Source organism: Mustela putorius, unplaced genomic scaffold (genome assembly GCF_011764305.1).
Source record: "Mustela putorius furo isolate JIRA1106 unplaced genomic scaffold, ASM1176430v1.1 tig00000174_pilon_pilon_pilon, whole genome shotgun sequence".
Classification (NCBI taxonomy): Eukaryota; Metazoa; Chordata; class Mammalia; order Carnivora; family Mustelidae; genus Mustela; species Mustela putorius.
In genome coordinates, this window is record NW_025421304.1 from 28,018,464 (window position 1) to 28,044,463 (window position 26,000).

At 40.0% G+C, this 26,000-nt stretch overlaps 2 protein-coding genes across 6 annotated transcripts in view; one reads left to right on the forward strand and one right to left on the reverse strand.

The window, feature by feature from the left end:
- TERF2 (telomeric repeat binding factor 2) lies at positions 1 to 24,036 on the reverse strand. 5 transcript variants are annotated; one of them, XM_045076230.1, is made up of 10 exons: positions 23,616 to 24,036; positions 23,415 to 23,510; positions 22,636 to 22,766; positions 13,414 to 13,500; positions 12,223 to 12,369; positions 10,497 to 10,603; positions 8,382 to 8,774; positions 3,537 to 3,622; positions 1,609 to 1,649; positions 1 to 1,170 (listed from the first exon to the last, which is right to left on the reverse strand). In XM_045076230.1, exons 1-10 carry the CDS (start codon positions 23,992 to 23,994, stop codon positions 1,012 to 1,014), a joined length of 1,626 nt encoding a protein of 541 aa, XP_044932165.1. In that variant the 5' UTR covers positions 23,995 to 24,036; the 3' UTR covers positions 1 to 1,011. The 5 variants fall into 5 exon arrangements, with proteins under 5 accessions (XP_044932165.1, XP_044932164.1, XP_044932167.1 ...); XM_045076229.1 differs by having other exon boundaries at positions 1,609 to 1,652; XM_045076232.1 differs by lacking the exon at positions 13,414 to 13,500 and having other exon boundaries at positions 1,609 to 1,652.
- The window catches only part of NIP7 (nucleolar pre-rRNA processing protein NIP7), a 58,172-nt gene that overhangs the window by 11,564 nt on the left and 20,608 nt on the right, over positions 1 to 26,000 (forward strand). The gene's annotated exons all lie outside the window — the stretch shown is intronic.

A 26,000-nucleotide genomic window follows, 5' to 3' on the forward strand; every position in this document is an offset into this window, starting at 1 on the left:
TTTGAGAGAAGCAAGACTTTAATGAAGAATGCTACAAGTTATGGACAATAATTAGTTCTCATATTTTAAAAAAAGATTACAGAAAACACTTTACTGATTTTTTTGTGTGCCAAAAAGACAGTCTTTAAGGATGTCCGAGAGAGACAGCAAGCACAACACAGTACAAAAGGAGAAGGGAATGTTGAGTTTTAGAGCAAGACACTAAACACAAGCACAGTTAGGGAATCAGGCGGAAGCAACCATTTCACAAAGAATGGAATTAAGCATTTATATTCAATCAGATTTTTTAAGCCTTAAAAGTCCAGCATAAGGAAGGGATTTGGGCAGAGGGGATGGAGGAGAGGGCTAAGCTTATCTACAATCACCGTTTTACAAAAAAAAACACACTGGTTCAACCACAGGAGAGGTGGAGGTTAAACCTGCCTACGTAGCCCAGCAAATATCAAGAGCAAATGCCAAGGCTGTCAGGTCTAGATGTTGATGTTACAACTGGCTTAAGAGTTTTTACAAGAGACTCTGATTCCACCACCAAGACTGGCCTCTCATCAGCCTGGGTTCATGACAGATGAAGTTCCTCTGCATTGCATCAGAAGGCCAAAGCTTTACCTGGAACAAGTTCACTCCAGATAATGCTCCCATTGCTGGTTTTAACAGGTCAGAGTCATAATAAGTGGCTTCTAACAGACTCCACCATTTCCTAGGAGAAGGTTCTACTGATTACCAAGGATTTAAATTCAAGCAAACCACTAAAGAAGGGAAATACTAATGATATTCTGGCACTGTACAAGCTATGTGCCTGTCATCCCTGCCAAGGACATGGGGTGGACTTGGCTTTGTTTCTTAGCTCCATGATCTCCAACAGCGATGAAGTAGAACAGGGACCTCCTCCACGTCGGAGGAGGATGCCCAAAATTCTCATCCCAGCCCAGCTTCTGAAAGAAACAACAGACTATCAGGGGCTATTATTAGGAACCATGCTCCTGTGAATTAATGTGGAAATGAAAGCCTGTTTCAGTTCATGCCAAGTCTTTTCATGGTCCGCCAGCGATCCTTAATCATCACAGCTGTTCGGTTGACAAATGGGTAATTTTTGGAAATGGCAGCCCAGTTTCCTTCCCCATATTTCTGCACTCCAGCCTTGACCCACTCGCTTTCTTCTACAGTCCACTTCTGCAAAAGAAGACCAAAATATTGATCACAGCCCATCTCTCCACTTACTCACATTTTCAAACAATGAAGAGGTAAACTCAAGAATCCTAGGACAATAATCTGAACCCAAAAGGAGGTTTTATATTTTTAAAACATGATAGAGATAAGTTAATCCTGTGGATTTAGACATTTCATAATTTCATTGTCCTGCCATTTGATCCTAATCACTTCTGCATCAAAACTTCAAATGTTTGTTGCTCATTGTCAGCAAAATGTGTCAGGTTTCTGTCCTAGATTTTTCTTCCAGAAAATAATTATTACTGTAACTTAGTTTGGATCATCTAAAAATTCCAAAAGATCTTTTTGAAGATGCATGGGTAGCCTATGCTAGGAGATGTGCTTATTTTACCTCTGTTCTACCACATTATCAGAAAAGGCGAGAAAATAATTTTAAATTACCTGTTTTTTTGTTACACTGGTTGCACTCTCTTCATCTGGTGCTGCTGGAAAACATTAAAAAGTAGACTCATTTCAGAGTTCACCTTTCTCTGCACAAACCAGAAGAAAAAGACATCGAATGTTCCTAAAGGGAAAACCTGACTGAACTTTCCCAACATTGAGAGGAGGAGGATATCACTAAAGGGTAATTTGTTTTTGTCCTTTGTTTGCAAGATATCAATTATTTCAGCCAATGAAAATCTGAACAGAGCAAGTATTTTACATACAGACATTCAATAAATATTGGTTAGTGATGGATTTCAGGCTTTTTAGTAAAACCTACATGATTTTCTAAAATTACTGAGAGACTGTGATATTTAAAACCCTAATATATACACATCTACAGGTGAGCCTTAAAGAATGCAGGATTTAGGGGAACCAACTCCCATATAGTCAAAAATCCATACTGACTCCCCAAAAACTTAATAGCCTACTGTTCACCAGAAACATTACCAATAACATAGTCAATTAACATAGTTTGCATGTTAAATGTATTAAACACTATATTCTCACAATAAAGTGAGCTAGAGAAAAGGTTAAAGGAAAATCATTAAAAAAATTGTAAGAATACAGTATTATACTGTATTTTTTTAAAAATGTGTATAAGTGGACCTGTGCATTTCAAACCTGTTAAGGGTTGACTGTGTTATATACGTGTGTGCGCGCGCGCACACCCGGGTATAATTTCTGCTTTGTAGCCCCTTGCTAACCACTGCTTTGAAATGGTACAATTCTACTGTTTTATGCCAGAATTTCCAAGTCCCTGATCATTTTATTTAAGTAAAATGTGATTCAGTTCTTTAAACAAAAGAACAGGAGAGTTACTGCTCCCCACTCAGAGACACCATAGGAGAGCAGCTCAAGCTCCACCCTCTCACCATATGGAAACATGGGGCCTCAAAAAAATGCACCAAGATATTTTTTTTAAAGGCCAAAAGGCTACAGGAGGGTCTGCTAGTATAAAAGACATGCCACTGGAAGTGGAGAGCCATTAAAAAGCTGTAAGAAAAGGCAAAGTTGCATAAACATAACTTGCGGAGTGTCTGCCTCAGCAGATGTTACTATCCTAGCAGTGCTTCCTAAACAATGAAGGTGGTTCGGGAAAAGGGATACTTACAGGGGCAGGTTATATAGTTTTAAATTATGAAGTATTTCATACTATAGTAGAAGCAGATTTTAAAGTTGACAAATCTGGACTGCACTGGACGTGGATATTTTTAGAACTTTTATATCCTGTTGTTTTTAAAAATTGTATGCCACTTTTACTGATTTTGTTACTTCCCCCCCTTTCCTGTGTGATCTTGATCTTGCCAACTACATCTGTGCCAATGAAGGTACTTTTTAAGGACAAAACCTTTGGGACTGGCAGAAGTTTACTGTTGCTGTGTTACCAAAGTCTTTAGAATCTCCAAGATTATGTTTTAGCACTTAGATATTTCCATTAGAATGCAAAGTATGTGGTGGGAGAGATTCTACTGCAAATGCTATGAACTTTAGTATTAATCATGGAAAAGTAACGTTTCTTATTTCAGAAAAAAAATTATATATTGTAGCTGGTAAGAGATTTTTTTTTACTTAAATAAGAAATGCAGGGAATGACCACATCTACCTTTTTTAATTTAAAGACTTTATGAAGAACATCAGCTACAATTAAATATAGGATTTACTAAAACAAAACCAGGAATTCTCTTTAAATATAAAGTGCTGCTTTGACAGTCTCCATTGTTCAATGGGAAAGGACATAAAACTGACTCCTCATGAATCACAATAAGGAACTTACTGGACTTTTTCTAGTTTGGAGACAAGCAGTTTCTAGAACATTAATGTGATCGTAACACACATCTATAATTCAGCTACTGTCAAGGACCAAGGAGAATGTCCTAGCTTACCCTGAACTTGAAACAGTTCATCCTCTTCCACCCATGTCTCTTTTTCTTCAACCCCATTAGAGCTGTTCCACTTGCCTTTGGGTACTCTGAGGGGAGATCAACAAGAGGACAAGATGTAAAACAGATCATTGGGATCATCCCATCTTCTGTCCTGGGCTCTCTCATGGCCTGTACTCGTCCCTCTTCTGCTGTAACCACAGCTGAGATTCCCTTACACACAACTCCCAGACAAATCCTGACCTGGCAAGGCATCTCCATGTCATAGGCCCGCAGGCTGCAGGATCATCCCTCAAACTGAGCAGTGAATACAGCACAGTCCCCCCACAAAATCTGCTCATTTTCCCATTTTCGTTTGGTTGGTTTTGACTCTAATTTTGAAGGTCTCAGCATTCTTCTATCCTAGAACAAGCAAACTGCTCCTGGTCCTTCAAAGACATGCCCAGTCCTATCACTGGACTGCGCTTTTTTCCGTCTCCATTCCTCTTGTCCAGGCATGTGGTACCTTTCACCAGTATTACACTAGTCTCTTAACTGGTATCTCTGTCCCTAGCCTCATCCCCTTCCAAAACTACCTGAACGTCAGTCTAAAACTACCTCATCCCTTTCGTGTTCCATGATCACTTCTCACTGTCTCAGCAGTGAAGGCTGTGTGGGTTAGTAAAGATCATCCACTCTGGCTCCAGCCAGTTTCTGGCTACCAAAGCCTTCTCTCTCCAGCCCTGTCCACACAACCCCATGAGCACAAACAGCAGAGCCTCGCTTTCTTGCTCCTCTTTTCCTTCTATTAGCTCTGTACTCTCTTCTCTATGGTTCCCTCTGCTTAGGATTCCCTTCCCTGCCTAGTAAAATTCTACCCATTTTTTAAGGTCATCATTCCAATGAAGCCTGCCCTAAATCCAGGCCCCCAACACACACAAAAAGCCCCCACCCCTCTGCCCTTGTGGTTGTACTTCCACTTTATTGAGCAAACACTTCATAACACACACTCTAATCATAAGCACGTTGCAGGCAAGGGCTGTGTCTTCATCTGTCTACCCCAAACACCTAGCACAATAACACATAACCTGAATAGCAGCTAGGAAAACGTGCTAAATTAATAATGGGATTATCAGGGACGCCTGGGTGGCTCAGTTGGTTAAGCAGCTGCCTTCGGCTCAGGTCATGATCCCAGCATCCTGGGATCGAGTCCCACATCGGGCTCCTTGCTCCACAGGGAGCCTGCTTCTCCCTCTGACTCTGCCTTCCACTCTGTCTGCCTGTGCTCGCTCTCACTCACTCTCTCTGACAAATAAATAAAATCTTAAAAAAAAATAATGGGATTATCAAAGAGCTGCAAATAAATTATACCACTAACAGAGTAGTAAGCAAGTAAGAATTGTTCCTTTGCACATGAAATGTTAAGTACTTGAGTATAACCAAAAAAGTTCCAAAACTAAGAAATAATCCCTAACCCAAATTATTGAATAAATGAAAGCTGTAGTCAGTCCTCTCTAATCAACTGTAACTGTGTTTACCTGATTAATAGTACAACTGTCCTGGAAACAGAACACAGCACAAATCTGACCTCAGAACCATAACATCTATTACAAAGCAACATGGGAAGTATTTGAGTTAAATTTTGAAGAATATAGATCAAATGACCTGGAAGGTTTGATCAAGAGTAGAGACAAACCTCAGTCTCCATTCCATGAACAGAAATTTATTTTTAAGGCTGGCTAGGTATTTTGCAAATGAGTAATGAAAGCAGTTCATTTAAGAAGTATAGACTTGAAAAAAAATTCTTGAGTTCCATTAATGAGACAAATGGTGAACCATCTACTTTCCATTATGTTTAAATTAGCTCATATCCCCCCAAATTTTATTTCTGAGAATAATTTGCTTGAGACAAGTGACAAAATTACATGAGGTTTTTCCTTTTTAGGATATTAAGTGTGTTAATTATTATTTATAAAAAAAAGTCAGGATTCAGTTTTCTACCTGCTTATCCCCATGCCGCGATAAAACTGATTTTAACCTCTGGTTCTGGCATTTCCACCTGCGTATCTGCTCATTCCTCCTGCAGACAATCTACACAGATCACTTTGGTAAACTCCTGCTCTTCCTTTGAACTCAAGCCTTTACTTTGTGTACAAATGTTTGGTACTGCCTAACTTCTGTTGTAGAAGAGACTCAGATCTGGGTCTTCCTCTCACTGTGGCTCCAAGGTCCTGGGCAAGTTAGGTCACTTCCTGGTCCTTATGCTACTACTGGTAAAGTTAGAACTTGATGAGCAGTGAATGGGCTAGAGGAGTCTGATCTCAAGGGGTTGGCAAACTACACCCTGTGGCTGGTTTTTGTACAACCCTTGAGCTAAGAATGGTTTCACCTTTTCAAAGGGTTGTTTTAAAAAAAAATTAACAACAGAGATACAAGTGGTCCAGAAAGCCTAAAATGTTAATTCTTTGCTGGCCTTTTATAGAGGTTTTGGGTATGACCCTTTAAACTGCAAGAACCAAGAATTATCATTTGGTTAACAAATATCTAATCAGCACTTGTCCTTATCATCTGCCACAGGACATATAAAAATCTAGTAGTTGTGACCATGCCCTCCAGGGGATTTACCTTAATCCTGCCTTCAATTCCACCAGTGATCCTAACTACTCATCCTATAGAAGTCTCCAGCCACCGATTTTGTCTCCTTTGCCTCACTGCCTGTTCAAAAGCCATCAATGGTAGCTCATCAGGCCCTCAGACTGGCTGTATTAGAATGATCTGGGAGCACAGTTAGAAAAGCAGATTACAGATCCATCCCCTGCCCCTTCTAATTCAGTATTAAAGATTATGTATTTTATTAAACGTTCCACAGACTAGTGATACGAATCCCAGCTTCAGAACCTCCACCTGATAGAATACAATAGGAACTTAAGACCTGGCCCATCTCCCTTCATCCTCTCTGTGCACTATATTCTTCTGCCATACAGAGTCCATGACATTTCTTGGAGCATACTAGGCTTTCTCATGACTTTATACAAGGGGTTTCTGCTGCTTAGAAACCCCACCCCACCATATGCCTGATCACTTCCTACTCTTCAAGATCAGCTCAACATTTGCTCTTCTGCAAGGCTTGCTGTACCCACAACTTTGGTGAGCAGGCTCAACTCTTCTTCCTGGAGCTCCCCAGTAGCTCACACAATTCCTTTAAAGCCAGGCTGTTCCTGGCCAGATAATATCTTCAGATTTGTAGGTCTTAATGGCTCTGTTCCAATTACTCAACTCAGTGTAGCATCAAAAGCAGCCACAGACAATACATACGTGATGTTTGTGGCTGAGTTCCAAAAAAAACTTTATTTACAAAAACAGGTACCGGGTAGATTTAGCCCAGGGGCTATAGTTTGCCAACCTCTGCTTTAGAGTACCCATCATACTTCATGCCCTTGACATATGAGAGAGGTGGACAGGTCTAAAACTTCACGAATCCTCCCTTTTATAAAAGCACTGGAAGCATGTACTCTTTCTAGTTTCCTCATCTGTTCATGGGAATAATATCTATACTTTATAGGACTGCTGCAAGGAATAAAGAAGATCATTTATCACATGAGAATAAAATGTGTTGGGCTCCATTTGCTTGCCTGGTCAACAATTCACTCACTTCCAGATGCAGGTGGTGGTACATATAGCGCAGATTTGTGCCTGAGCATTAATCATTTAGATGCCACGGCCTCTCTGGGCACCTAGCAGGTGCATGTCAGAGCACAGGTCCCCCCACAACAACAACAGAGCAGTGGTAGAGATGGCAATGGCCTTGGGAGACCAGCAAGGTGATCACTTACAGCAGGGTGACCAGGGGAGATTTATGGAGGAGGCAGAATTTTAAGAGGCAGCTTCGTGTATGCGATGTATAGGCCATGGACTTTTGAGCCAAGATCTCATTTCAGGCCCCTCATTGGGCTCCATATTGGGTATGTAGCCTATCTTAAAAAAAATCCCAAAGCCCAATTTTGCCACTTTTCATGTTTGTGACTTCAGGCAAGCTAGTAACTTTTCTAAACTTCCTAAAATGGGGCGAATATATCACTCACGGAATAAGGGTTCTAGAGATTCAGTAAAACAATATGTGAAAAGTGCCAGGCTCATGGAAAGTACTCTAGTCAATATCAGCATCTCTTCTCTTTGAAGGATGGATGGGATTGTCACAAGCAATGATGAAGAAATGACAGTCCAACTGTGGGGAATGAGAGGAAGCAAGAAGAGTAGAGTAGCAAAAACAGTGTGTTCTAGAGAACAAGCAAACCAGTTTGCTTGGAGGAAGGATCCACAAAAGGACACAAAAGGTAGCAAAAATTGAAAGCTAGGCCTGGGGGTCATGATAGGGAGCAAAATAAAAGCATTCTAACCATTGCCCCATAGAACCTAGCAGAATGTGAGAGATTAGTAGATGTTTACTCAAATTGCCAAGTCTTAATTGCTCTTAGAAGGTACAAAACTATAAATATTCATAAATCTTTTTTAAGGCTCAAAGTCTAAAGTAGCCCAATTCAAACAAATTTCTTTTAACAAAGACTGGTATTTAGTTGTCAAGGCACTGAGAAGTTTGCTAAAAATGAAAGCAGCGATGAGTGGGAAGCTCTGAAACCCTTCCATCCTCACTCACATCTAGAGCAATGCCTGGAAGCCCATGGGTGGGGCTTCAGAACTGCCAGAGATGGCTATGTTGTCGCTCCCCACTCCCAAGTCACATTCTAGCAGTTTGAGCAAGCCTTGGTGGTGAATAACTTAGCTGAAAGTTATTTCATTCATGGAAGCAATACCAGGCCCAACCAGGACCACCAACCATCCCCAAAACTGCTACAAAGAAGGTCTTCATACTTGGGATTCTTCTCCCCAGAAAGGGGTTGGTTGAGAACGGCGGGCTTGGATGGTGATGCTGGGACGACCTCTTGGGAGGAGTCCAGACCTGTGCTTGGTTCAGTACTCTGGCTGTCCTCCTCCAAAACCAATCTGCTTATTGTCATGCGCTTATTCTTGGGCTGCAGTTCGGAACCACCCTCACTCTCAGTAGGGGCTGGACTTTCATTTTCATCTTTTCTTGGTCTCTTGTTTTTGAGGGCTGGTGATGGCAGGGACACCTGATTAGGAAGTACCAGATCTTTCTGGTCCAGTTTTGAGAAGGCTGCTTCAGAATCTTGTGCACTGGACAGAGTCTTGAAAGCTGCTTTCAAGGTCATAATTCCAATGGTGGTTGGAGTAGTCCGTAACTGCCTATATATAAAGCAAATATACAAGGATCAGTCTCACCATTATAGATGCTCATCCAGATAGCCGCAACTTTTCAAAAGCGTGAAGCCTCAAATGAGACAGAGGACTCTTCGAGTGGAGGACTCTTCATTTAAAAAAAATAAAAGAGGGGCAGCTGGGTGGCTCAGTCAGTTGAGTGTTTTACTTCACCCTGGGTCATGATCTCAGGGTACTGGAATTGAGCCCTGCATTGGACTACCTGCTCAATGGGGAGTCTGCATGTCCCTCTCCCTCTGCCCTTCCCCCTGCTTGTGCACGCTCTTGCTCTCTCTCAAATACATAAATAAAATCTTTTTAAAAATTAAAAAAAAAAAGTAAGAAACTGCTCATAACAACTTTATAAAGCTTCCATTTATAAGCATAAGTAGAGGCTTTAAATATATAAGTTGAACTCCAGAGTTTAAACTCCAAGTAAAAGAAACTTAAAGGACTAGAGCCAATGACACTCCCCCTCCAAGAGACCTTTTTAGCTGGTGCACTAACCCCTTTTGTCTGCATGAACTAAAGTAATGCTTTCCACTATGTAAGAACTCTCTGTATAGTGCCAGTTACAAGTCTGACTGGACAACCAACCGACAATCTAGCAATCTCACCTTCCGGTCCCGTCCAACCCTCCTGTGGGAGAAGGAAAAGACGGTCTCCATTCTGCCCCCTTTCTCCTACAGTACACTTATAAATGGGACTTTTGAGAATTCTCTGAGTTAGTGTGCCATGCAGTCTTAGAACAAAGAGAAACTGCCTTTTCATAATAAAAGTAAGTTCATCTATCATTTGGAATAACCAATATACTTTAAATAAAAACTGTTAGGAGAGGGTAAACTGTCAGCCTACAAGCCAAACCCAGTTGGCAGATACATCTTATTGCCTCACCTATGTAAGTTTTGTTTTTTTAAGTTGGATTAATTGCCAACTCAGAAATCTGCCAATTCAGAAACTGGGAAAGCTAAAAAAACAAAAACAAAAACAAAAAACCCTAGATGTCTCACATAAAAATCTGAACTACAGTTTGGGCATCCTTGGACATTCCCACATAGCAACTATCACATGAAGCTTAAAAGCATGCCCTCTTTGGTTCACACTCCATGTTCTGAACTGCATTATCTTACACCCATTCCTATGCATTTCCTACTGGGCCCCCTGCTTTAAAAACTTGTTTGGGTGGGTGCCTGGGGTGGCTCAGTGGGTTAAGCCGCTGCCTTCGGCTCAGGTCATGATCTCGGGGTCCTGGGATCAAGTCCCATGTCGGGCTCTCTGCTCAGCAGGGAGCCTGCTTCTCTCTCTCTCTGCCTGCCTCTCTGTCTACTTGTGATCTCTCTGTCAAATAAATAAATAAATATTTAAAAAAAAAAACAAAAACTTGTTTGGGAATCTGATTCACAAGTCTGAACACTGCCTTAAGAGATCAGGTATCCACAAGTAGATGTGGGCAAGATGTGGGCAAGGCAAGGATAGGAGAACAGAGAAGGAAAGAACCTTTAAGGAATAGCCAGTCGGGAACTTTTGTTAGGGATATGACATCCAGTCTTCAATATTCTTTTATTCCCGGGGTGTGCTCTGTAACTCCCACAGTGCCTTGTACAAGTAACCTAGTACCAAGAGGAACTAATGGATTCTGCTCTAAGGAGACTGCTGCCAACAGACTACCCTTGTGTTTCACTCAAGATCACAAAAAGCCATCCCTCTCACCTTGCAGGTTCTCTAAGTGGCTTTTGCACAGGCTCTGGTGCTGGCTGTTTATCTTCCTTCACTGTACTGGAGGCAGCAGTCTCAGATTTCAAAGCCTTCTTGGCCATCTGGGAAAAGAAGGATGTCATCAGGAAGAGGAAGCCACAGAATTTCATTAATTCTCGTCTTTCGCCACGAACATACACTCTCAACAGGCAGACACGTTCATTTAGAAATCCAAACTAGGCATAAATTAGAGGCGGACACACAAAGGGAGAGAACTCACAAGAACTATTTCAAATGTCTTGCCTTTTTCTTCCTCAAAAAATGGCTCAGAGTTTTCTATACTAAACAAGAATTCAATCTGAGTGGTGCTAACCATCTTGACACTAAGAATTCTTTAACCTTTTGGACAACAAATAAGTACGTAATTTTACTTTGTACTTCCTTTTTTGTCCTTTCAATCTCATCCCTAATCTAGTTTCTCAATGCCAAATACACCTTTGGGGTCATGCACAAAAGTCAGACTTTTTTTCAAACTTAAGATAACTGGTGTTTATATTAGTGTCTTTTAGTATGTGTCTAAAATTTTTTGTAACTCTATATCCACAAATATGTTTTGCCTAATAACTCTGAAAATCCCAGTACTACATAAAGCCCTGAGTGGACCAATCTTGCTCTGACTCTAACTGCTTATCTGTCTGCCTTTGACTAAAAATTTTATGTTTCTCATCAGTCCAGTATCATTGTTTCAGATACGTATGCCTGTAACAATGATGTCTTTAAAACTGAGAGGTCTCTCCCCTCACAGAAACAGTGGCAGGTTATTTTCCAGTTATCTGGAACACAAAAGAGAGGACGGTCGGCCAGGCTCAAGTATCCTGATACTTGCACCCTGAATATCCCAAACTCTCTACTTTGCAGACGGTCTGACAACTGCCAAATAACTGCTCCTATCAGTGACACTATCCCAATATGGGCCTGGTAGATCTACTGTCATGTACTAAGATACTTTCTTTTTTCTGTCTTTGATCTTATTTTTAAGTAATCTCTACACCCAGTGTTGGGGCTCAAACGCACAACCCCAAGATCCAGAGCTGCACGCTCTATCGATTCAGCCAGCCAGCCAGCCACCCCAAGCTAAGATATTCTTAACTCTCTAAATGTTGGTGATTATAAAAAAAAAAAAGAAGGCAACAACAAACCTTCTCATTCAGTTTCCCAGTATCACAGCCCACCCTCTAGGACAGCCTGGGTTCTAATTCTTTTGCATACTGTCCTGAGCCTCACTGCTACTACTCTTTCTGCTTATCACTTTGATGCAATTAAAGAATGTCTTCATTTAGTTTCTTTTGCCTTATCATCCTCTGGTCACACCTTTTTTTCTCTAGTTATTCCCTCTTCCTGTTAACAACCCCATCACACCATGTCTACAAAACTACTCTTCCTCCCAAACTCAAATTTCATCTCCTTTGCAGACCACCAGTAATTTTAAGTGTGTCCCCACTTTAGCCACACAGATTAATCAAATGTAGGAGGTATAAATGGGAGGTGAGAAAAACCAGGTATGTTCCATTTTTGCCTGCTTCTGTGTATTTTAGGCATTTAATTAAGAAAGACAGTGCATATAATTCAGTCTTTTATACACATTTACTCTTTTCACTTATAAAAAGAGCTGTCCTTTTCTAATTGCCTGCACATCCTCAAGGCCACATCATGGTTATGGGAAAAGGCAGCCAAGGCCCACCGTAAGGAGGTAGGGCTCTGCATCATCCAGGTGACTCTCCAGGAAGCGCAGCATCTTCTGCTGGAAGGTCTCATAGGAAAAGTTCTGGATAACAGGGTGGGCCAAATTCTTCTCACGGATAATGTTCAGGAGATCATTTCTCAGCTTCTACACAAAGGACCGATATTTGTCACATAAGAAAGAACTCCAGTAAAAATTCAGTGATGCTGAGTTGAGACAACACTATTAGAACTTTCACAATGCTGTCAATGGCAATCACTAGTACATATATAGGAAGGGGAGCCTATCACAATGAACAGGTCAATAAATTATGGATCAGCCACAGAAGTTACTATGTAGCTATAAGAAAAAAAAAGAAGAACTTGGAATCTGAAGTACCTTTATACATTCATATAAAGATTTTTAAACTTAAGGAAAAAAAGGATGAAGCAACTCCTTAAGTGGTAATACAGAACAATCTTTAAGGTATGTTAAGTGCAAAAAGCAATTTATGAAATGTTCGTAAATTCTATATACACCTGTGAGGGTATGCTCACAGGTGCATATAGAAAGACCAGGAAGAATGGATATATATATAATATACATATATTATATATATATATCTGTAAACACAGATGCACATTTGTTGGCTTGCACATGCGTAGAATATCTCTGAAAGGATAAAAGAATAAACTGGTTGCCTACGAAGAAAGGAATGAGGTGGCTGACTTAAGAGATGAGCTCAACTCTTTTGTTGTACCTTTTGAATTTTATTATATACAGGTATTACCTTTTCAAGAACTCAAATTTAGATTTATAAAGAAAAAAAAAAGCAGGGCACCAACAGAGCTTTTGACACCAGAAAATAGAGGAATTAAGTCCTCACCAAGGCAGTCTGCAGGATCAGCATTTACGTAAATAAGAGTTAGAAGTGTTACAGAACTTGATAGCTTCATACTGGTGCTGATCACTTAAAAGTTCTGTCACAAACATGGCAGAAATGGGCAAGAAAATAATTTAGGTAAATTTATATAATAAAAAACAAATTTTTGAAAAACCAATCTCACTGTAAGCTATCCCGGATATAAAAGACAAGATTAAAGGTGCCAAATATTTAGATAACATTCCTAACAAAGAACCCTTTCCCTGTTTCCCCACAAAAAAACAATGATATGGATTTAAGTCATGGGAGCAAAAATATATCAAATTTACCTGAGTTGTGGGGTCCTTGGACATATGTTTTTTCAAAATTTTTGAAGCCTTTTCAAATTCTTTGTTTTTGATACAAATAATGACAGCCTACAAAAGGGGAAAAAAACCTTTTTTTTTTTAACTGTTGTAATAATGACAGGTGTAATCAGAATATCAGATACTAAAATAAACTACTAATAAGTAAAAAATGAGTCTTATATATCCAAGAACTTCTTCACATTCTGTCAAATTCCTTTATTTAAAAACTAACAGTCACTGCTCAGGCATTATGAACAACTGTAAGCACTCTTCTTTCACTGTGTAGGGTAGTAGATTTTCAACATTATACCGGATTTTCAAAAAATAGCTGGTAAAGCAAAATCTGATCCTCTGGATTACAGACCATTTACCCAGTTTGAATAGGGCCTCCTAAGGAAAGGCAAAATGGGCAGGAGTCATTCCAGGTCCCCAGAACAATTGGATCTGTTCTTTTTGGATGCAAAAGCTTTGATATAATGATGGGGACAGAGAGGGGAGGCTACACTGTGAGGGGGGGGGAAAGCCATTTGCTGACTACAGAGTTCTGCTAGTTCCATTCAGGAAAGACCTGAGGCCATTTCTGTAGGACAACCAACACAGCCTCTCACTATCCTAAACCCCAGCTGGCAACTCCAGTTCAAGTGTGCAGGGAATTACTGAAATGAACAAACCCAGCACATCGACAGGTAACACACAAGGAGGGCAGAATTCCAGGTAGGATGCAAAAGTCTCATGAGCCACAAAGATAAAGAGTCCTTTAGTAAAAACCCCAAGAAAATATATGTAGAGGAAAAATGACACTGATCGAAATTTTAAGTGATATTTTTAAAATGTGTCATTTTTTTCAAAAAATTAGAAAAGCACTTGGAGTTACCTAACAGGATAAATACTGTCTCAAAGAGAGGTAAAAGAAACACCACACACACACAACAGGGAAGGAAAACTGGTCCATAGATATTTTCAATCTTCATTTCAGGGAAGAACTAAAAGAGATACGGACCAAAAGATGTAGGACTAGCAAAAGGAATTAATCTCTGGTATTAATCTCTGGTGATTCTGTCCTCCACATGCAAAGGAAACTGGTGTCAAATGCTCTTAAATAGCAGGCATGACCATAAATTCTTGCTGCCCAGGGTAGGTACAGAGTAGGTCTTTATATTTTATACTCAGATGACCATTCACTTTTACATCATTTTCAGATACTTACTTTCTTGAAGAATTCAAAGGTTCTACTTTATATAAAATAATTTAGATCCTATTATATGTTTAAATTTTATTTAACATGCATACAGTAAAATGGACTATTGGCTGGAGGGGGTAGTATCCTGTGTTTTAATACATGTATTGACTCCTGTAATACCACAATGAGGATGCAAAAACCTGCCTTTGTGCAACCCTTCTGTAGTCACCCCTTTCCCGTCCCCAGCCCTTGGCAACCAGTGATCTTTTCAGTTTTATCTCTTCAAGAATGTCGTATAAATGGAATCCTATGCATGTAGTGCTTATTTTTTAGAAGATATTGCCCTGAGACACTTCTTTCCTTCTGTTAGTGCTACTAAGATCCATCTATGTGATGCTTTATCTGTAGTTCGTTCTTTCTTATGGCTGAGCAGTATTCCATTATTTGAATGTATAGTAATGCCTCCCATTCCTCTTTCCTATACATACCTATGTTAACGTTTATCAATTAGGCACAATAGGAGATTAACAATAAACAAGAAAAATTGTAACAATATACTGTAATAAAAGTTATATGAATGTGGTCTGTCTCTCAAAATATCTTACTGTACTGTACTTATCCTTGTGATCTGAGATGGTGGGATGCCTATGTGATGAAGTGACATGACATGAATAACATAGATATTAAGACTTAGCCCTAGGCTACTACTGACCTTCTGCCTTCTGACCATATGTCAGAAGAAGAATTGTCTGATTTTCAACCACAGTTGACTGTGAGTAACTGAAACCATGGAGTGAAACTATGGATGGGGTGGGAGGACTACTGTGCTACTTTTATCCATTGACCACTGAAGGGTATTTGGGTTGTCTGCAATTTTTTATGAGTAGGAATAGACGTTAAATCGTTCATGTATAGGTTTTGAGGTGAACTTAATATTCCTCTAAGGTAAATATCCACAAGTGGAATTGCTGGGTCATATGGAAGGGCAGAGGGAAAGGGAGAAGGCTCCCCAGTGAGAAGGGAGTCCAATGTAGAACTCAATCCCAGGACCTTGGGATCATGACCTAAGCTGAAGGCCAAATCATGTTGAACATCTTGTCGTGTTTATATGCCATTTGTATATTCTCTTTGGTGAGGCTTTTGCCCATTTTTTAAAATAGTTTTGAGAGTTCTTTATGGATTTTGGACATAAGTCCTTTGTCAGATATGTGATTTGCATATATTTTCTCCTAGTTTACAGCCTGTCTTTATTCACTTAACAGTTTTTCTGAATAAAAGTTTTAAATTTTGATTAAGTCCAATTTACCATTATTTTCTCTTATCAAAATTTCCTCTAAACAGATCATGCTTTTATTGTCATAACTAAGGAACTTTTTGCCTAAGTCCAGGACATAAAGTTTTTCTTTCATCTTATTCAATAATCTTTACAGCTTTACATTTCATATTTAGATTATGATCCATTCTGAATTAATTTTTGTGAGGTCAAGATTCAGTTTTTGCATATGGACACCCAACTACTTCAATACCATTTGTTGAAGACTACCCTTTTTCTATTGAACACCTTTTCCTTGCATTGCTTTCACATTTTTGTCAAAAATCAATGTCCTATTTGTGTAGGCTTATTTCTGGACTTTGTCTTCTATTCCATTAATCTTTATTTATGGTTATGAGTATCTTTAGGATGATTCTTAAAATTGGATTAGTGAATTCTTCAACTTTGTCCTTTTACAGAATTGTTTGGGTTATTTTTCCTTTGCTTTACCATTTGTATTTTAGAATCAGTCTGTGTCCATAGAAAATCCTGTTGAGATTGTGATTAGAATTATATTAAATCTACAGATGAGCGAGAGAGAACTGACCTCTTAACTTTATTATCTTCCAGTCCATGAACATGGCGTGCCTTTTCATTTATTAGGTCTTGATTTCTTTTTTTTTTTTTTAAGATTTTATTTATTTATTTGACAGAGATCACAAGCAGGCAGAGGCAGGCAGAGAAAGGTGGGGAAGCAGGCTCCCTGCTGAGCAGAGAGCCGGACGCAGGGCTCAATCCCAGGACCCTGGGATCATGACCTGAGCCAAAGGCAGAGGCTTTAACCAACTGAGCCACCCAAGTGCCCCAAGGTCTTGATTTCTTTCATCAGCATTTTGTTTTTGCACATACAGAAACTGTACATGTTTTGCTAGTTTTATACCTAAGTAATTCTTTTTCTTCTCTTTTGGAGCTATTGTAAGTGGCACTGTTTGGGTAATTTCATTTCAAGCCATTCACTGTTAATATATACTGGAAATATGAATAACTTCGTGTGTTGATTTTTGTATCCTTCAATTTGCTCAACTTATATATAGATTTTTTTAGTATATTTCATGGGATTATCCATATGGACAGTCATATCATCTGTAAATAGGGACATTTCTTCCCTTCCTCTCTAGTCTCTTGCCTTTTCTTTTTCTTGACTTACTGCACTGGCCAGGTCTTCCCATATGACATGAAATGGAATGGTAAGAATGGGTATCCTTGCCTTTGTATCTTAAGGACAAAGCATTCTGTCCTCCACTGTCAAGTATGATGTTAGCTGTAGGTTTTCTGTAGATATCTTTTATCAGGTTCAGAACGTTCTCTTCTATTCATAATTTCCTGAGTATTTTTATCATGAACTAATGTTGAATTTTGTTAAATGCCTTTTCTGCATCAACTGATACATTTCATTCTTTTTTAGATTAATAGAGTGAAGGACATTAAATTGATACTCGAATTTCAGACTAGCCTTGTATTCCTGGGGTTTAGTTTCCCTACTAAACTGCAAAAGCATCCAGGGTTAAGCAGCAGGATAGACAGTAAAAAGACAAAACAAAACAAAACAGTGGAATTTGCTCTATGTTCTGGGCCCAGGGGGTGGGGGGGGGCATGTCACAGCTCTACTGCTAAAGAGAATGGGTTCTCTTCCTTTAGTTCTAGTGCCACCCCGCTGTCACTGTTGTCACTGGGCCACTGCTGCTACCAGGGCACTGGTACTGTCTGGGTGCCAAGGCAAGAGAGAAGGGAGAAAAGAAACCCTAGGATTTCTCTCACCCTCCCTGACTTTTAGGAGATCCCTTTGCACCTCCCCAGGCCAGAGGAAGCCTTTCTTGGAGTTCTTTCTGTTCCCACGGAGCTTGCATTTCTAGGTTTCTCAGGAGACTCCAAATCCAGGCTGGATGGTACCAGAGAAGGAAAAAATGGTATACTAATCATCACCAGTTTGGTGGATCTTCAAATTCTGGTTTTCTTCCCCATCTGTTTACTACCATTTACATTTATGAATCCTCAGACAGCTGCTCCAAACATTCTGTCTAGGATTTATACTTGAATTAAGAAGGACAGAAGAGAGTATGCTTACTCTCGTCTTTTTCAGAGTTAGAACCAGGTCTTACTATATTTAATTTGTGAAATAAGAAAGGAAATGTGAACGCTTTCAAATTCTAAATTAGAAGTCTAATTGGAGACAACGTTTGTACTATAAGCTTTCTTTTAAAACTAATTTCCTGGAAAGCTGTTGTTGTTTTGTTTTGTTTTATTTTTAGGGGTGAACTATTGTTTTTTTTTCACTTGAGAGTTTTCAGAAAGAAGTATAATTTCTTCTCTTATGTAGCTGTTAAGGTTCTTAGGGTATAAGCAATAGCAATGGTCTCTGGCTAACTTAAACAAAAAGGAAATTCCAAGCGTAGATTTTCAGTAGAGGTGGGATAGGTCTGTTGAGGGGAAATAGCAGAAAGCACATAGAAAGAGAAAACCAAAATTCACAAAAGGGAAAAAAAGGCTTAAAGAAGCAAACTCAGAAAACAAACAAACAACAACAACAAAAAAAAACAGGCTGTTATGGGAAGCAGGAATGCTCAAAAAGCTCTGACAAAGCCTTTTATTTCAAGAGTTAAGGTATTTAGAGACTGTTTTATGCACCCAGCCCCGCTAAAATGGGGTAAGACCCCAAAAGAAAAGATGCTGTTACCAAAGATGCAGGGGAGAATGTTCCACAGCAAAAAGCAACGAATAAATGCTTTTCCGATAATGTGCCATACATGTTACACTCTGCTGTTCTCCACGGGAACCTAACTAAGGAATCTCAGTTATGAAGCGAAAACCAATATAGCCTCAATATCATTAAAAGCTTACAGAATCAGTTCTCAAAGTTTTAGTCTCAGGATTCCTTTCTGCTTTTAAATGTTAATGAGGACCCGGAAGAGCTTTTGCTTATGTGCGTTATATCACCATATTAGAAATATAAAACTAAGAAAAACTTAAATAATAATATTTATTAAGTCATTTAAAAGTAACAAACGCGTTGCAGGTTACTGTAAAAAACATAACTTTATGAAGAATTACTATGCTTTCTACCACAAACAATGAGAAGGCTGGCCTTGTTTTACATTTTTGGCAATCTCCGTACTACCTAGCTTCACAGAAGAAAGCTGGATGCTCATATCTGCTTCTCCATTCATAGTGATGTGTTGTTGTGGTTAAAGTATATAAAAGAAAAAAGTCCAGCCTCACACAAATATAAAGTTGTAAAAGGGAGGAGTATTTTAATAGACCTTTCAGAAAATTGTGGTTATTCTTCTTTGACTCTATACCAAATTTGGGCAAGTGAACTTTTCATCATCTGTTATATTAAAATCTTTTAATCTATCTTGCATTTTAAATGGATCTTTTACCTATGAATGATTTTGTAATATAATGCACTGGCCATTTGGCACATATTTTTTTACTAAGTTATACAGATCTTTCAAATGTTGACACATTCATTGAAAGTATTTTTTAAAATCACAGCTCTTAATTAACCACCATCAATCTTATGAGAAAAGCTGTCAGGTACATCAATACAAATTTTCCAAAATTTGAATTTTTACTTGAAAGCTTGAGTTTTATCCCTGGCAACAAATACTACCAACTGTTTTCTCTGAAATGACATGTTCCCATTGCTCTTTTGCAAGAAAATGACTGCTATATACCCACACCTCAATAACCAAAATTTGTCAGTTCTTCCAAGTAAGAAAGGTGTTCCATTAGAAGAGCACCTAGAGTAGCATGGAACTCAAGCAATCTCACGAGTGACTTCCTCAGGACAACCATCATGTTATGTGACAGAAATGCTTTAGGCAAACTTCCTGCTTTGTCACAAAATACTGAAAAGGTGTTTGCTCAAGGGCCTAGATTTAATAAAATCAATTTACTGCTTTATCAAAGACATTCTTAATGGAAACTGGCTTCTTTTATTTTTCAACTACAACTATGTGACAGTGAAGACTACAATAACTAGTAAGAAAAGTTACCACTTCCTGGGTCATGTTAAAGCACCAGGAATTTTACCTATCAGTGCTTTTGCACCATTAGTGCAAAGTCAGTGCACTGAAAGTCAACTCATTTGGCACTGTTACGAAAATAGTTTTGATTCCTGAAGGGGTTCTGAAGACCTACAGAAATCCCTACACCCAAGGCTCCTGGGTAGCTCAGCTGGTTAAGCAACTGCCTTTGGCTTAGGTCATGATCCTGGAGTCCCAGGACTGAGTCCCACATCAGGCTCTGTGCGCAGGGAGCCTGCTTCTCCCTCTTTCTCCCCTCTCATGCTCTCTCTTACTCCCTCTCTCTCAAATACACAAATAAAATCTTAAAAAGAAAGAAACAAAGAAATCCATACACCACATAACAAAAAGTTCTAATTTAACTAATTTGACACACTTTAACAAAAACTTAATAGAATTTTAAATGAACTTTCGAGACACTTTACAAAGCTTAAAATTCATCAAAAAGCCTCAACAGCCTGGGCATCCCATGGTATTTTCCTGAAGATGACCATAAACAGATCCTATGACTCTAAATGAAAAATTAAAAAAACAAAATAAATTGAGGCAAGTGATATGGTATCATTTAATAACTAAGAGTTCAAGGTAATTGTAGTGGCCAGCCTCTAAGATCGCCCCCAACGGTCACCGCCCTCTGCATAGTCCCCTTCCACACACTAATCCACAGCTGGTCCGGTCTGTGTGACCAACAGCATATGGCAGAAGTAATGACACTTCTGAAATTAGGTTATAAAAGACTGCAACTTTTATCTTGGCTCTTGTTCTCCTGGATCACATATTCTAGAGGAAATAAGCTATCATGTTGTAAGGAGTCCTGTGGAGAGGCAAGAAGATGAAGACTCCAAACAACAGCCAGCAAGGAAAGTGAGTCCTGCTAACAACCATGTAAGTGAGCACAGGAACAAATCCTTCAGTCCCAGCTGAGTCTTGAGATGACTGCCACCCTAGCAGACAGCTTGACTACAATCTCATCAGAGACCTCAAGCCAGGAACACTCAGCTGAACCCAACCCTTGGAAAGTGAGAGACAATATTTACTGCTTTAAGCTGCTAGATTTGGGGGTAATTTGGTACGTAGCAAGAACAGTAATATGGCAAGTGTAACAAAAAATCTGGTACATGATGGAAAATGGAAAAGCAGAAGGGAGTCAACATAAGGGTACGGTTGACTATTTTGAAAAAATTTAGACTTTGCTAACAGATTTTTCATAAGGAAGCCTCCCAAACAAGACCTATAAACTTAAATAAGAAATAATAATAAATCAACAAATAAACAGATGAAAGCCCACAAGACTCTTCCAGAAGAGGGTACAGAGACAAATCTACAGCTCTTCTGTTCTGAAGGAACTGCACTTCTGAATCCACTACCTACTTAACAGGAATTACATGAATTACTTTGAAATGGGTACCATTTCTTCCCTGTGCAGTTTTTTTTCAAGATTTTATTTTTATGTAATCCCAACACCCAATGTGGGGCTCGAACTCACAACCCCGAGATCAAGAGCTGCATGCTCCACCAACTGAGCCAGTCAAGTGCCTCATGATACCATTTCTTCCCATTCAAAAGATCCTCAGCTCTTCTGAAAGTAGGCATGGATTTCTCCTCCTTTGCTATTATGTCTTTTCTGGCATTTTCCCTCCAATACAAACCTGACCTACCCATACTAAAAATCTATTCTTGGACTTACTCCTCTTTGGAATTTGGATTATCTGAGCATTCTTTCCAAGACTGAAAGTATCCTGCCCAAGGTCCTTAACTGAATAAATATCTGCACCTCACTAGTCCTTAACTGAATAAATATCTGCAACACACTAGTTGTTTGTTTGTTTTTTTTGTTTTTTTTTAAGCAGGGTACCTAGGTATCCAGCACACTGCTAAGGGACAGAAAGTCTTCACTGCCAAGCAGTTTTATCTTCCCACCCCCATGTCAGATCTTTTTAGGGGGTGCTCTTTTCTTACCAATTTCCTTACTTTCTACTACCAAAGCAATGCTGAGCTGTTGTTCTTCAGTCCCCACCTCTACATCTGCTTCCACACCCCCAGACTTGGTTACTGAGGAAGAAAAAGCTTTTTCTGACTGGTTCCCATTGCCAGTCATGTTTTAAATAAAAATAAGTTCTACTACATGAGACTACCTGAGCCAATAACACACAGCCCCAAATTCCAAGACACTCCAGTAGCTTCTTCCTTGTCAAGAACACTGGCTATGTCACCCTTCTACAATTACTGTTTTGCTAACTGGCTGATTATCCTAGAATCTTTAATTCTGTTTGTTGAAAAGGAATGTTCCTCTTCAGAGTCAGTCCCACATTTCCTATGGCCTCAGCGATCCTCTTTGGTTTATAATAAACAAAGATGACCAAAACCTAGGCCAGTTGCTTCTAGCCCTTTACCAATGCTCCTGAATGGTGTAATAACCTCCAAGATGTCAGTCTTCAATGCCAACCCAATTCTTGTGAATTGTGGCCTCCTGCCAAGGCTACAAGGAACACAACCAAAATCACAAAAGCAGCATACCTGCCATTAAACAGTTTCCAAGCCTGGCCGAAGAGATGTAACATCTGTGTGTGTCTATGTTTGAGTGTGCTCACTGGCTTTCTCCATCCCCACACAGAAAAGATAAGCATTGTATCCTCAAAGACATCTTCTTTGTCAAAAGGAAAAAGGAAATAAAAATAGAGCCTTACAGCCTCCTTGACCAGTTTTCTACTGGATTCGACCACTGCCTCTGTCAGTGTAAATTCCGTTTTAATCATCTCCAGCACATTGATAGCTGATTCCAGTGGTGTGAGCTCGGCCTCCATATCAAAGGAACAGTCTAGGACAAAGAGCACAGTTTTCACTTTAAGCTATTTTATAAGCAGAAACATGTCCAAAAATACATGTTTATCAGAAAAGACATATGTAAATATAGAAAGATTTGCATATAATTTGCTAACATACTGGCTACAAGTTATAAAACATGTTAAGTGTTCAAATTCAAACCAATAAATTTGAAGTGACTATTTTTTAATAATTTCAAAAGCAGGTAGAAATTTATTTTTTAACACATGAATTTGCATCTCAAATTTCAGGACAGACACATCCTCCTCAGATACAAGGGACCAGAAACTGAAGATAGTTCTGCTAAACAGCTCTTAAGTTCAGTTAAAAGAAAAAAGTGCTTATACTCTGAAAACCATTCTATGGGGGGAAATCTGGCCTTAACATAACTCACTAGATCGCAGCAAGGTTGGGGCAAGCAAGAAACAGGTGGGAGGAAATAAAAAACAGAAAAGCAGCCAAGGGAATCGTAACTGGAGAAAACTAGACCCAGAGAACAGACTCATCCTAGAAGGGAAAAGACCACTGTGATCGAAACATAGTAGTAGTGCACCTTAACCTCGAATCCTTCAGTTCCAGACATAAGTTGGAAAACAACAACGTAACCATAAATAAACCAAGAGAAGAACAAAAATCGCCATACCTAAATTTTCCCCTTCTTCGATGCGCGACAGACACTGCATAACCCGCAGCAGCCGGGACACGGTATGCTCCTTCCCCAAGGGCCTGACAAGCAAAGCTGGGAAAGAAGACATCGTTGGCTCGGCGATCCCCCCAGCGCCGACCCCCAGGCCCCACAGATCCCCTTCCCCAACCAGCCTCCTTCCCCAGGTCCGGCCCTCACCCTGCATGATGTCCCGGATCTGCCTGAAGTCCCCGTACCGACTACCCCGAAAGGCCCGCAGCGCCTCGTGGAAGTAGAACTTGAGCACCCAGCGGTTGACCGCCTCCTCCAGCCGTGCCTCCCCCGCGCCCCGCTCCGTGGCGCCCCCCAGCCCCGGCTCCTGGCGCCCCCGCCGAGCCCGCCCGCTGCTGCGGGACGCCCGCCGGCCTGCCGCCCGCCCGCCGCCGTCGCTGCTCCCGCCTCCTCCCGCCATCGCGTCCGATCGCCGCGCGCCCTCCCCGCCTTCCCGGCCGGGCCGCTTCTTCGACTGTGACGCCTCCGGGTCACGTACGACGCCCGGGCCGGAAGCAGGGCTTGCCGTCCCGGCTCCCGCGGCCATGACACGGACGGTGTTCTTAGCCGCCCGCGGGCTTCTGGGAGGGAAAAGACCGTGCATTCCCTAACCCCGCCTCGGACCCCGTAGTTCCCGGTGTGCAGGCCGCAATGCTTCCTGGGACTTGAAGTCCAAGCCGTCCAGGCCGGTGAACCAAGCGGGTTTGCGGTCAAGTGTCAACTTCGCTCCGAAATTATGGAACACTTTGAGATTTGGGGATTACGTATAAGATATTGAAAAAAAAATACGTGCATCTTATTAAACACAAAATTGTAAAATGTAACACACAGTTTATAGAAAGTTTATTAAAAAGATATTTTTAAACAAATTATTTTATTTTTTAACAAGTAATTTAAAGCAAGGCCAGTGTAAACCCAATCGAGGTCAAGAAATACATTACGACCGGCACCCCAAAATCCTCTAGACATATAAGACAGATAATTTTTTTAATTACAGAAGTAACACGTTAGGAAAAAAAAAATAAGTAAAAGGATGAACATTTAAGTCACCCATAATCCCACAGGAAAGAATACATTCACATGCAGTTTTATAGCCTTCTAGTGTCTTTTGTACGTAGTGCGTGCGTGTGTGTGTGTGTATTTTCTATTAAAAACAGTGTTATACTGTATATATTTTATCTAATCATTTTTCATTTAACGTATAACAAACGTCTTTGCATGCCATTAAATATTTTTTCCACAGTATCTTTAACAGCTACATACCATTCTCATGTGTAGGTGAACCAAAGTTTTCTTCACTTAAGCCCCTAATATAAGATGTTCAGGTTATTTCAAAATTTTCTGATATTAGACAATCTCAATATTAGAAACATACTTTTAACAGTACCGTTGCACAAATTTATAATTATTTCCTTAACATGGAATTAGTGAACCAAAAGATACACAGTAGAACGCACATCAAAATATTTCACTTGTTACTCTTTGTCAGTTCCCTTTTGCTTTTGAACAAGCTGCAGATGCCTTAACATGATGTTCACAGCTTGAAGAGGTTGCCTATTTGCCAACATCATTTTGTGCTCACATGTGTCTATGCACAATTTCTGTCACTTCCTTTTTGCTTGCTACTCAATTGCCACGGAGCCTTATCTTGTCTATTCTAGCCTAACTCCTTCTTGTCCTTCAAGCCTCATTGAAGAGAATTTCAACCATTCTTGACTTTCTGGGACAGTTTAAACATCTCAGTGCTCCCTGCTTATCATCTCATAGTTCATCCTTCCTGATACATGATCTAGAGTTAGCTGCTTTGGGAAGTAGATACCCTGTCTGTCCACCCTACATCCTGGAACCTAGCTCAGGGCCTGACATATTTCTTGAAGTTGGATTTGACTAAGCACATGAGGAAGGCTTTTGGTACACATTGAAAAACCATACCATTAGCAAATTATATTTACTGCAATTTAATTACACACCAGGAAACTCTATTTACTGAAATAGTGACATTCTTCGGGCTGCCTCCCATTTCTTATGTATTTGTGTCATGATTTTCTAGGTACAGAACAGCTGACTACATAATTTTATGATTACACAGGACATCTTCCCTGAGTTCTTTTCTCCCTTTATGTCCTGGAGAGGACTTCAAAAAAAAAAAAAAATTCATGGTCCCTCTCTCCTTCTCCAAGTTCTCTTCTCGTCCACCTCCTGTTCCAAATCCACTTACAGCCCTCGCCTTGCTTGACACATTCCTAAACTATACTTACTTTTTCCCCCCTCCATTTCTGTGATGGGTTTGACACAAAGACCTTGGAAAGTCCATTCCCATTCCTTCACTGGATACATCATTGTCCATATCTTCCACAGGTGGGCAGGATGAATGATCAAGGAGCATTTTCAGAGGACTGAGTGGGCGTGGAGTCAGTGTAGGAAGGAAGTGGGGACATAGCATGAGAATCGCCTATAGATTACTTTGATGCTCTTGGAGTTCATGACCCAGCACGTGGACCAAATAGAGAAATCTGGTTGTGGGAATGGTTTGCCCCCTCTCTGAGAGGTCCA